The sequence below is a fragment of the Pseudonaja textilis genome, chromosome 3, assembly GCF_049901715.1.
Source record: "Pseudonaja textilis isolate UNSWEBS1 chromosome 3, rPseTex1.2, whole genome shotgun sequence".
NCBI classification, from domain to species: domain Eukaryota; kingdom Metazoa; phylum Chordata; class Lepidosauria; order Squamata; family Elapidae; genus Pseudonaja; species Pseudonaja textilis.
In genome coordinates, this window is record NC_141992.1 from 173,626,951 (window position 1) to 173,640,565 (window position 13,615).

The following is a 13,615-nucleotide window of genomic DNA, read 5'->3' on the forward strand; positions in this document are numbered from 1 at the left end:
CCATAATAAGTATGCACAACATTGCAATCTCAGGCTGACATATTGATAATGGATAACTTTATCTTACTGTACAATTTGTAGTTTGCATTGTTTTTCTTCCATAATGTCCAATTCTCAGAGACTATCTGGAAAATCCCTGCAATTTTCTTGGCAAGTTTTTTCAAAAGTGGTTTGAAATTGCCTCCTTCTTAGAGAAAAAGTGAGTGGTCCAAGGGTTCCCCAGCTGATTTCATGCCCAATGCAGAACTAGAACTCAGGGTCTCCTGGTTTTTAGCCTAATAAAGCCTTAACTACTACATCAAATTGGATTAAACTTTGAAATATTTCAAAATTCACCTCAGTGAATAGAATGTAAAGTACAAGAGTTAGGAGACATCTCTGTCAATTATAACAAACAAAGGAATGTTTTGGCTTGTTATATGTTAACTCATATGAACCTAGGGCATCTAAGACTGTGTACAATGACTTAATTTCAGAAATGGCTGGCCACTACCTTCTTCCTGGGGCTGAGAGAGAACAACTGGCCCATAATCACAATATTCACTTTTGTGCCTAAGACAGTGTTATAACTGACGTCTCCCTACTCCAAGTCCAGTTCCTAAACCGCTAGACCAAATTGGCTCTCAGCTTTAAACATATTCAAAAAATAAAATCAATCAGATTTATTACCGCAACATTATCTAATCTGTCAAGGAGGATAATATACAAAGGAACTCTCCTTTTGGAAGTCCTGTCAGCTCTGTCTTCTCTGCTTTCCTTTCTTTTTCTATGATAACCAAGTTCAAAAGAGGGTGAAGAAGAAAATGAGGAAAACTAAGAATAGTTAAAGCTCTGCATTTTACTTCATACACACATGAATGCTGGGATGTGTAGTTTTTAAAGTTACTCAATGATCAGGAAGAATCATCATCATCTCTTTTTTCTATAGACTAGAAAGTTCCTGATAATTTATAGATTCACTAAAACTTTCATTGCCAATTCTGATAAATGTATTATTTACTTTTTACTTATTATTGTGCCCAAACTTGTTGGACACAGATATGGCCTTATTCTTCATCACAAAATTCTCACCTCACTAGAATCCTCTTGCTGATTGATCACACTTAATGCATCCTCCGCAGCCTGTCGCTTGGCCTCTGCCACTGTGCGCTCCATTTTAGCTCTCTCTGAAGTAATCATATCATGGGCTTTCCGTTCTGCCTCTGACACTGCCTTCTGCAACTCGGTCATTGCTTGCCGTTTTACTTCATTGACTGCTTCCTCTGTAAACAAAATAAGAAATTTCTCTTGGTACAGCAGAAGCAAGATAAAAAAAACAACTGATTTTTATGCACAAACATAGTTAGATTATAGAAGCTACTTATCTATGTAATGCAAATATTCTATATTTGGGTAAATGTCCTTAAATTCAAAGCGCACGATACCAGCTACTAAACAATAGAACATATTTCCAGGTTTCTAGTATATTGGGGTCCCATAGGAGTGTCTATGCTGGGGATGGTATCAGAGAGGTAATATTCACAAAGCTATCATAATAAATTTTGATGCACAAATCTTTGCTGTAGAAATGCAGATCTACAATCACCATGAAAAGATGACATGGTGGGTGTCCACCATATTGCAGGACATTATTGGAGGAAAAAAGAAATCGAAAATGAGTAATTAATCCTAACATAGACCCAGGTGACAACAGAACACAGAAATGGTACAAAAACGTCATAGAAATGTGGGTAAATACAGCAACAGTTTTTTAGAAATTTCCTCTAACTCTGATTTCAAATACAGTACTTATACCACAGAGGTTTGGTAGAACAACAAAGAACAAAATTGGTACAAGTTCAGATTTTACAGTTAAAACAGTTTTATGGGACTTTGGTAGTGGTTGAACTCAATGGTGTTAATGGTTTTTTTTTTTCAAATATCCTTTTAGAAATCAGTGTTTTAGAACAATGGGAAGAGTTATCATGTCTTCCATTTAAATTAGCTAGCAAAAATTACCATAATGCAATATTCTTTTTCAGAGTATATAACATAATTTGTCATCAAAGAGCTGACTGGGTTTTGTTTGATGCAAGAGTGGTGGAAGATTTCTTGTATTCAACTGACAACTGAAACAAGTGATTTTAAAAAATAACACTAACTACTCTAATTAACAAGGAAACTATCCTCCCTCTGATTTAGTGTATCTAATTTTCATCTTTATTCAAAGCAAAATGACAATGATTAATTGAAAATTTAATAAGCACTAATTATTAACTTGGCAAATGTAGTACCAATTAACACTCTATTAAAACTAATTATGACATGTTTCATTCAAGTATTTGCACTTAATTGTTTCACCCACTTAAGAAGCACCTTAATTAAATGTTCTGTTTAATTAAATACATAAGATTTCTAATAAAAATGTTTAACTGTAAAATAAAAATATTTGAGTTACAAAAGCTCAGTGGTTATGGTGAGATGTACATTATTTTCCAGTACTATAAATTTAATTCTCCTTATCTGATGCTATTGTATTCTTAAACTTATCTGGGTTTAAGGCCACAACCTTAGGAATTCTTATTAGAAATTAAGTCTCAATGGATTCAATGAGACCTACATGTATGAAGATAAGCATATAACTACACTCATTAACTGCACAGACTAAGAAACATTAGACTGAGAAACATTTTGGCTGAAGAACATCAAAATGTTCCATTTCATCATCAACTGCATTTGAAACTTGTCTTTGAGTCAATAGAAGTCTGATTTTTATATGTGATATTCCAAAAGCCCACATTAAATTCTACTTGGATATATGACATGATTTCCATAAGTTTTAAAATCCTGGCTACATTCTTGATTCAGAAAGTATCTATCTATCTATCTATCTATCTATCTATCTATCTATCTATCTATCTATCTATCTATCTATCTATCTATCTATCTATCTATGCATCCATCCAATAGAACTATCACTTCTCCTAAATGGCAGAAAATGTAAGATATTCCGTGACCAATTTGAATAAATATTTATCAGCTTAATAAACCAAAAATGTTAACCTATCTTCTGTAGTAGTGTGCAGGCAGTTATGTTACATTAGTGTATCTGAAGGCAATACAATATATTCAATTAATCAAGCTGTCCATATTGTTCAGAGTAGGAAATTGCCAGATGTAGAACCTTCCTCTGTGAAGTGTAAGGGGCAGATGCCTTCCCTTTATCGATCTTTTCACTCTAAAAATGTTTTTTTTTTTCATAAAAATGTTGTTTATTCACTGAAGTAACCTAATCTATAGGAATGTCTAGAAAAATTATACCAAAAACTGGAATAAGTTTTTGGAACTATAATTCTCTACTAGCTTTAATGAAAAGTATTGATCCATTTGATAATTCCCTAATAGTTATCATGCATTACATGTGGCACCTTCTGTGTCTGGAACACATGGTTATTAATATCTCACCCTCTTTTAAAACATGTTAAGATAAATATTGATATTGTGCCTAGAGAGGAAAAATGCTAAGTTTATGAAACTTAAAATATGTCTTCACTTTACCCTCCCGTAAATATTTGGAGGCTATGCAAGTCAAGATTCATTTATTTTGAATATTCAAGGTGAATTACTATTCTGTGTAAGTGGCAACAGGACAATAATTTTTGCTTACGATTAAAGCTGCAGCTTGACTAATTGTATATGCAAATAAGGCAATTTATATTTAAATTATGCATTCCTATTCTAGTCCCACCGGCATACAAAGATCAGCAAAGAGAATTGGTAGGACATTTGCAAGATGTTTGAATATTTATTACCAACTGCAAACATTTTCAGATCCCTTGAAAAAGAAATACACGAAGACAAACCCACAAATGAAAATCATATTATTGTCTTTACAAACGTTTTTAAAAAGAAGAAATGAACATGATTACAGGCTCTTTTAAGTGTAATTACCAATCATATTTCTATTTTATAATATTTTGTGTAACCTGAAAAAATTACAAATATTAGTGCTTGCCCTTGGAGCTTAGAGTTTTATAAGCATACAGTACTGCAAAATATTACCAAAGCAGTAATAATTATTATCAATTAATATTTATTAGAAATCAACCAACATATAAACCTAGGGTCTTGTTTATTGTGGTTCTGAACCAAAACTTCAGGTGAATATGCTAAATATATCTTAAAAATAGGGTAATAGTCTAATAAAAGGGACATTTGTGGCAATTTTTGTGCTAGCATGTAGAAAGCACAGGAAGTATCCAACACAAAAGTAGAAATGGGGAGATATTCTAAAGTTTTCTTGGCCTGGCCAAAAAATGAATTCTTTTCATCCACAAAAACCCAGAAACAATTTCATGTCTTGATCCATTCAACAATGAGAAAATGAGAAATCTCTTCCTTGCAAGTAGTTCCTTGCATCAGGGCTGTGGTGGCTCGCGTGGTAAGATGCTGGGCTTGTGCACCACTGAGGTCAGCAGCTCAGCGCCGTTTGATTCCTGTGAGCGAATAAACTGTGCAGGGACAAAAAAGGAGACTCTCCCGAATGCCTACCAGCATGGAAGTGTACCTCGGGTAAAGATCGAAAAAATTCCTTTCACAACAGCAGCCAGCCATTTCGGTGATCCCTAGCTAACACATGCCATACGCTAACTAAATAAATAAAGTTCCACCAAAACTTCCCAATCCTTGCCTTTGTTTAGTATGAAGGGGAGATACTGCCAGTAGTTCAAGTAACAAGAAAAAATCATAAGGAAGGGAAAAAGGGGGGAACTCTTTTTGGTTTTGTAACTCCCAATCCTGAAAGCCATTCCTCATCTCTGTAGAAAGAGGTAGAAAAAATAAGGGGGGGGAACCCCTCTTCCTACTCAATGGATCTTGACAGACTAGAACACTGGGACATATCTAACAAAATGAAATTCAATGTAGAGAAAAGTAAAGTCCTACACTTAGGCACGAAAAACCAAAAGTACACATATAGACTGGGTGAAACCAGGCTCAATAGCAGTAACTGTGAGATGGATCTTGGAGTCTTAGTGGACAACCAGCTAAATATGAGCCAGCAGTTTGCAGCAGCAGCCAAAAAAGCTAATGCAATCCTAAGTTGTTTTAACAGAGGGATACAATCAAGATCAAGGGAGGTACTAATACCACTCTATAAAGCCTTAGTAAGACCACACCTAGAGTACTGCATCCAGTTTTGGTCATCACATTATAAAAAAAGATGTTGAGACTCTAGAAAAAGTACAGAGAAGAGCAACCAGGATGATTAGGGGATTGGAGACTAAAACCTATGAAGAATGGTTACAGGAACTGGGCATGGCTAGTCTAGTGAAGAGAAGGACTAGGGGAGACATGATAGCAGTCTTCCAATATTTGAGGGGCTGCCACAGAGAGAAAGGGGTCAAGCTATTTTCTAAAGTGCCTGTAGGCCAGACAAGGAATAATAGATGGAAATTGAACAAGGAGAGATTTAACCTGGAAATAAGGAGAAACTTTCTAACTGTGAGACAATCAATCCATGGAACAGCTTGCCCTTGGAAGTTGTGGGAGCACCATCACTTGAGACTTCTAAGAAGAGATTGGACTGCCATTTGTCAGAAATGATGTAGGCTCTCCCACTTTGGCAGGGGGTTGGACTAGATGACCTACAAGGTCCCTTCCAACTCTGATTATCTATTATATTTATTCATTGCTACACTCATTCTTGTATGATGATAAATAGTGGGAAGAGTAATATGGGGGATGTGGGTGATCAACAATAACTGGTAAAAAGATGAGAATACTTGTCTGATCCAGATCATGGGCTTTAAAAAATTTCAATCCCCCAAATTTAATTTCTCAACTTTATCAGCATCAATTTACCAGGGTGGATTTCCTTTGGATTTAGCCAATGGATTTGATTGCAGTCAAGCAAATAAAAATATTTGTAGCTCAGAGCATGACACAAAGTCTGTAAGTAAAAAAATAATAATGTAGATCTCCTCATACAATACAATGGCTTTATCAGCAGATATTACCTGCCAACCATTGGAATAATGATGTATAAAAAGCATTAGATTTAGTGTGCTGTCCAGACAGTTTAGAGTTAATGGGATTTGGGATAGTTAGTTAGGATTTGTGAGCTGTTCCCCTTAAGGGAATGCATCATGGTAAATGTAGTTAAGGTATCCTGGGAAATGTAGTCCATGTCATGTGGTCACATCTGTAATCCAGATTGGTCACTAAATTGACCCTTGGTGGGTCGGGGGAGGTCTCCTTCACTCTTGCCTGAAACCACCATACCATGCGGCTGCTTCAATCATCATGGGGTTGAGACCTTATTATCTTCCTACACCACAATTCAGATATGCAAAGGCTTGCACATTAAGAAGAACCTCATCATAAATGTGAGTTGACAGGATGCCTGATGAACCAATAAAAAAGACTTTGTATGGATGCTTTGTGGAGTTTATCTATCTGCCTTTGTATTTGTATAGTATTTGTACAGGCCAGGCAGAATATTTAGACTTCTCCATAAGGACAGGTGATATAATCTGGGTATCGTTTTTCTTTTAGTGTTGTATTGATATCCTCTTATCTTCTGACGTAGATGCTGATGTAATTAAAATTATTTTGTGTTCTCATCCATTCCAGCTAAGCATTAGGAATTGAAACTGATTTATTTGCAATCCCTTTCTTTCTTTTTCTTTTTAAAATTCCTGATATCAAAGCATTAACAAATACACACAGCTGCCAACTGCTATGCTCATGTTTTTAAACAATTCTTACCAGCTTTCTTCCAGATCTCCTCTGGAACATATCCAGAAGCAGGCCTGTGAAGGAATTCCCGATGTGAGTCTATAAGAATCAGGGAAAGAATAAGAGAAATAAAACAGTATATTTTAAATACTGGTTAAACAGATTTTTTAAAGCTGCTCTTCATAATTCAGTCAGGCAATTAAAAGCATAACCTTGATTAAAAACGAAGAGAGCAATCATGCTTTTATTCCAAAATTCCTTATGAAACATTTGAAATAACTCCTACTAAATGAATCTGATATAATAAGATACACACACACACACACACACACACACACACACACACACACACACACTGGAAAAGTAAAGAAAAAGAGAACCAATATAACTGAAAATCTATGTTAAGGGAAAAATTAGAATTAATCACTGAAATGTACCATAAATTGCATTACTGCAACTTAATACTAGCATTTTTTTTTTCTTTAATGTACTTCATAATGGGTTACTGGGTCCCACTGTAAGATATAGAAAGGCAATTTGTGACCATAAACTACAAATGGCAGTCAAGATTTCTCATTCTAGAAAATGAGGGAAAGCTAATTATTATGGCAATCCTTTAGTTTATGATTGTGGCAAACCAACAGAACATCTGTGGGATTGCCTCAACAGTTTTGTCTACTAACAATTTATTATTGGCTACTATAAAAGGAATTTGCTTTGTGACTGGTGAACCTTAAGAGAGACTTGCTGTCAATGTAGCAACTGTCCCTGCCAGTGTTATTTGCAGGATAAGAACCACAGAAAACATGCATAGTTTTTCTACATGTCAAGGCTCCACCATCTAATCTGTGGGCATGAAAGATTTATTGTTCTTTAGGAAAAGAGCTGATGCAAACAACTCCCCTTGGTATTTGCAAGACCAGGAGCACTGAAGACTTGTCCAGGTGAAACATCTCTGTATAAAGATTGAACGGCCAGTTCCCTGGCTTTGAAAGGATTATTGCCCATTTCAGGTTTCTTAACAAGAATGTGGTGTGTGTGTGTGTGGGGGGGGGGGACAGGGATGGGATTCTACCGGTTCTGTCCACCTCTGTAGAGCCGGTTGCTCTGAAGAGCATTAAACAGAGACCATACATAGAACCTGTAGCAGAACCTGTCTGCTGCTCTTTTGGCCCACCCGTCCGCCCGGGCTCTCTTACCTGACCTTTATTTCCTGTTTTTTTCAACTGCAGCTGCTTTGCGCGACACAGCTGCAGTTGAAAAAGCAGGAAAAAAATGCCTTTTCAACCACTGCGCACCTGCACGCAGCGCTGCTCAGCTGTCCAGGCAGCTAGCTGACAATGATATACACATGTGTGCAGCGCACGTCAGGAGCAAAATGTAAAATCACCGAACTGGTAGTTACACCGGTTGGATCTTACCCCTGGTGGGGTGGTGGTGGTGTAATTCTCAGATGCTACCCTTGATATAGGTTGACTAAGTCCCTAGGTTCAAATTCACTGAAGCTCCTCAGACACACAGTATAGTACAAGAATAAGAAACTTTCTTGCATAGTAGATATAAATGTTTAAAATGGCTGGTTGCAGAGGTGGTATTCAGCAGGTTCTGACCAGTTGTGGAGAACTGGTAGTGGAAATTTTGAGTAGTTCAGAGAACCAGCAAATACCACCTCTGACTGGAGATTTTACAGTATCCTTCCCCTGCCATGCACACCAAGCCACACCTACCAAGCCACACCCACAGAATAGGTAGTAAAAAAAATCGAATCCCACCACTGGTTGATTGCTTTTTGTTAGAATAAACAGATAATTCTCTATTTTACCCATTGTCTATAATTTGACAATCCTTCAAGGTAGATCAGACCAGGAAACTGACTTGGCAAATTTCAATGAAACTCTAGTTTATTAGTAACAGAATCTTGAAGGCCTGACAAAATTTTCTCTCCGCACTGTCTTATAATCCAGGAAGTTTGGGTGGAGCCAATTTGAGTTTCCCCCTCATGTTTTGCTTCCCAATCTTAAGCGTGTTTCTAACCCTCTCTACATACTTTCTCCCAGGTCATCTCTATATTTCCCTACAGGAAACTTCTTTTTCCTGCTTTTCCCAGTTGCTCTGGCCTGTGTTTTTGATCTTAAAACTGGGTGAATTTAGATTGTTGATATAACTGACAAGTCTGCTCTGAGAGAAATTCTAGCTCTCAACATAACTTTTGCTCCCTGAGGTGATGATTTTACCATTAGGAGGCTTGCTGATAAGAGAGTGACCCTTAAAGTGGTTCTTTTGACATCCCTTAAGGTGGAGAACTCTATTTTCATTGCAATTATTGGAGAAGAGCTGGGATTTAATTGGGACAGTTGCCAAATGTTGCTGGCTTTATTAAATTATGGTTTGCTAGAATGAGAGGATTAAGGATATTGAAAAGAGTAAAGACTGAAGCATGATCAGAAAACAAAATTTTAAATAGTAACTGGTAAGGAATTGCAATTTGGCTGTTGCAATTATTGGAAAGTTTATGGGTTTAGAGATCGTAGTTATGATCTACTTTCTGATGAGCTGCATTTGTTTTCTGGACTCAGTTTTGGCATCTCCTTGTGACACAATACCTATACAATTTTATGTACCTAATCTGGCATAATAGATTCCTGTATGAAGAAGTAATTGGATTTTATGATCCAACTCTGGATTTCACATTGTGCTTGACTCCTTAATTGAAAGACTTTATCTTGCCTGTTTTGTTCAATGTTCTTTATCTTTTGCCCTTATAAAAAAATTACAATGTCTGCTCCTTGTAGTTTTGCTTATGGATGTTTCCTCGGCTGCTTTTGGACTATTTTGATTTAGATTTGAAAATTTGTGGCAGACATTTGTTTTTTTTATCCCTTGTGGTTGGCAGCCCTCAGGCATAAAGGTTAAAGGACAAGAGGGATGTAGGACTGACATGTTCTTGTGGTGAAAGCTCATGTCCTGAATATATCCTGGTTATCCTTGGGAGATGCATTATTTTTTGCAGCCTTTTTCAGTCTGTGCTTGTAACTTGAAAGCTGTAGCTCCATCTGGATTCTATCAAACATGCATTTAATGCTATTCAGTTAAAGGCAGATATTTATATTTTATTTCTTATCTTTTTCAATCCTTTAATCATTTTTTCTATAACTTGCATCTTTAGCATCTCTTTCTCTCGGTTTTTGTAGTTACCAATGTCTTCTTTCGGCAAACCTGTTCTTCAGAAGAAAGGAATATTTTTCTTGTGTATGTTCAAGGTTAACCCTCTCCATCATTCTTTTTAGAGTGATCACAAATAGTGCCACGTTATGATAATCATTATCATCATGATCACTTAATATGCACTGTTTTAGGGAGTATATTTTGGAGAGGTGTGTACCATACTATATATACATACCCTTATGGGGTGCTCCTTTCCTCTGATTTGTGGAATTGAGTGGAATAGTCATCCCAATGTGCATAGTCTGCCTTTTATCTATAGTTATTTGAAACAAGACTTCATAAACCTAATCCTGAATAAATCTTAGCATACGGGCTTTATAAACCTAGGGGACTGGAAGCTAAAACATGAAGAACGGTTGCAGGAATTGGGTATGTCCAGTTTAATGAAAAGAAGGACTGGGGTGACATGATAGTAGTGTTCCAATATCTAAGGAGCTGCCACAAAGAAGACATAGGTCAACCTATTCTTCAAAACACCTTAAGGCAGGACAAGAAGCAATGAGTGGAAACTAATCAAGGAGAGAAGCAACCTAGAACTAAGGAGAAATTTCCTGACAGAACAATTAATCAATGGAATGACTTGCCTCTAGAATTTGTGAGTGCTTTTGGAGACTTTTAAGACAAAATGGTATTGGATTTTCTGCTTGAGCAAGGATTGAATTTAGAAGACATCCAATGTCACTTCAAACTCTGTTGTTCTAAGTTTTTCTGTATTGTTAATAAGTATATACTTAATAAAATTATCTTTGCCTATCTTGTCTTACTGAATATTCGTGAATATTCTGCAACTGTGTTCAACACTTGCACCTATTTCCTAAGTGGGGATTAAAACTACAGCTGAAATCCAGTTGTCAAAAATAATTAAATTAATTCCTACACAAAACACAGCCAACACTAAGATTGCCAAGTTAGCAATGGTTAAGGATTTCATTTTGACCATGATGATCAACAGCCTCTCCTGTCTGAATCATTCAGCAGGACATATACTAGATTTCATATTTAGTTTGAGATGTTGATGAGAAAGTAGAGGGGCTGGTTGTAACTCTGATATTATACACAGATACTCCTCAGTCAATTTGATGCTGGTGGCTGCTATTGGCCTTTTTGGGGAAGTGGGGTGTTGTGTTTAAAAATCAGTCAAGACAATCCAATGAAAGTGCTAAATGCAGATGATTCCTGAATGCACTTGGGGACTTGTCTATCTTATCTATTAGCAATATCATTGAAAACTTGGCAAATCTGTGCAACACGAAAGTATGCAACATAAAGGTAACCCTTGACTTACAATCCTTTGTTTAGTAACTGTTCCAAATTACAACTGAAAATAACACTGAAAAATAGTGACTTACAACCAGCCCCATACTTATGACTGTCGTAGCATCCCTCTAGTCATGTAATAAAAATTTACGTGCTTAGCAACTAATTTGTATTTATGATGTTTGATGCGTCCTGGGGTCGTGTGATCTGTGGTGACCTTCCCACTGATTTCTGGAAAGCAAAGCCAATGGGGAAAGCAAAGCCAATGGGGGAAGACAGATTTGCCTAATAACTTGCAGTGATTAACTTAAATATCAAAAAATTGGATATGTCACTTAACAAACATCTTGTTTAGCAACATAAACTCTGGTCCCAAGTGTGGTCATAAGTTGAGGGCAACCTGATATGACTGCTTCTAAGCCTTCTTTTCCTTGAAGCAAGCATCTTTGTTTTCAAAGTCTACATGCAAAAGCAAACTGGAGACATTGAAAATATCAATAATGTTCTATTTAGTGTGCTGGGCTGAAAAATGATGTTTAAATGATCCTGAACACTGAACCTGTATGACAAAATGAAACCAAGTATAGTTCAGTGTAAAGAAAGTAACACAAGCTATGAAAAACAAAACATTTTAATGCTAACTGCTCGCTTATTATAAAATATAAAATCCATAACTAGATTTTGAAATCAGTGAAACTATGCTAAGTAATGTAACCTTTGAATGATACAAGAAAAGTAACATACTAGGAATTATGGAACACTAAAATAAATATTTTCTGTTATCCAGAAAAGAGTAGAAGCCATCCAGTGCAACTATGATTTTTACTACAGAGTGGCCTTTTGGTATGATATAAAAACTGGAACAAGATGCTCTATTGATTTGTTCAGGTATGTTACAGTCAAGCTAAATGGAATTCAATGATATCATTCACTGGATTGCCAACTAATTCGTTCAATTTCCAGGCACAAAGATCAATCAAGCTCATATTCCAACCCATAATTCATATCGATAACGAAGCCAAGACACTGTTAGAAAGATTAAATCAAGATCTATGAAGGACTTCCACATGGCTTTTAATTTCTTTTCTGGAGAGGAAAGTATGGAATAATATATGTTGAAAATAAGAAACATATTTCCATATTTTAAAAATAATTTTAAAAGTGGATATGATAAAGCTAGCCCAGAGGACTTTGTGTTTTCAGAGACAAATATCTTCATAATTCTAGAATAGAAAGTAAAAAAAAGTTTCTAATTATTTCATACCATTTCACTCATCGAAGGAAAGAGTTATGAGAGAACTTAATAAAAGGAATTTATATTTATTTCAATTTATTATTTCTATGTATCTTTCTCTAATTTATTTTTTTGTATACAATATTGCCTAGCATATTTTTGCGCATAATTTTTGAATTGGAATGGCATAATTGGTTTCAGAGAAATGTACAATTCAAATCATACATTAGTTTAGCATGTGCAAATTAAATTAAATCATATCATTTTAATCACACTTTTGCTATCTTACAGTATAAGATTAAGATAACTTAGCATCTCTGGTGGATGGTCTTTATTCTTTGGTACTTGGGTGAAATGATGTATTTTTTCTCAGATTTTTGGAACTTCTTTTAGTAATTCTTGATGCAGAGAATATATAATGTTGCAGCAAATTAAACAGTGAGAAGATATGTGGCAGAACGTATGTTATTCCTTGCAGAGAGTTAGTCTCTCTGGTCAGTGATGATGTTTGTTCTGTGATCTTGAAGTCCACATGATATTTTAGAGAAGTAGGTCTAATGTATTATTAACATGTATGTGAAACTGCTGGGCTAGAGCTTCTGAAGAAGTCAAGGATTGTTATATTGGTACATGACTTTATCCATGTTGGATATTTCCTTGTTTTCAAGCCTAGCATTGTAGCCTGTCAACAGAGGATTCTTTCAAATGCTTGTTTGTAATCAACACTGATTCTATCTAAAGAAATACAGTTGACTAATTCTTGTAAACAGAACTTGTATCTTATAATCAATGATCTTTTTCTAGATTTGAGCTAGCTAATATCTGTTTTGTCAAATCTCCACATTGCCTGGTGTAAAATTTCTTGGATCCACTCTTTAATTTTTTTAAAAAAAGTTATTAATTTGCTTCTATTCTATTTTCTGAAAATAGGAAGTGGCTTTCAAACAACATTGACAAAATCCTTCTGTACCTGAGATGTAGCTTTTTATTAAAAAAAATAATAAAAGCATAACTTGGATATTAATGTTTTACTTTGCAAGTGACAATACGTTAATCACAAGAACTCACTGATTTTTTTCTAAGTACTAGACCAGTATATATTTGGTCAGAGCTGTAAGAAAACAGAAAAACATAACAGCAAAATGAAATATGCCTCAAACCATGATAGATTTGGCATACGGT

At 35.6% G+C, this 13,615-nt stretch overlaps 1 protein-coding gene across 8 annotated transcripts in view; it reads right to left on the bottom strand.

Annotated features, from left to right (window-relative positions):
* Nucleotides 1-13,615, bottom strand: part of RUNX1T1 (RUNX1 partner transcriptional co-repressor 1) — a 148,804-nt gene that overhangs the window by 14,620 nt on the left and 120,569 nt on the right. For all 8 annotated transcript variants that reach the window (XM_026705982.2, XM_026705980.2, XM_087931494.1 and 5 more), the window contains 2 exons: nt 6,748-6,816; nt 1,072-1,262 (listed from right to left, as the gene is read on the bottom strand). In XM_026705982.2, the coding sequence (XP_026561767.1) occupies nt 1,072-1,262; nt 6,748-6,816 (260 nt within the window). The remainder of the gene's footprint in view (nt 1-1,071; nt 1,263-6,747; nt 6,817-13,615) is intronic.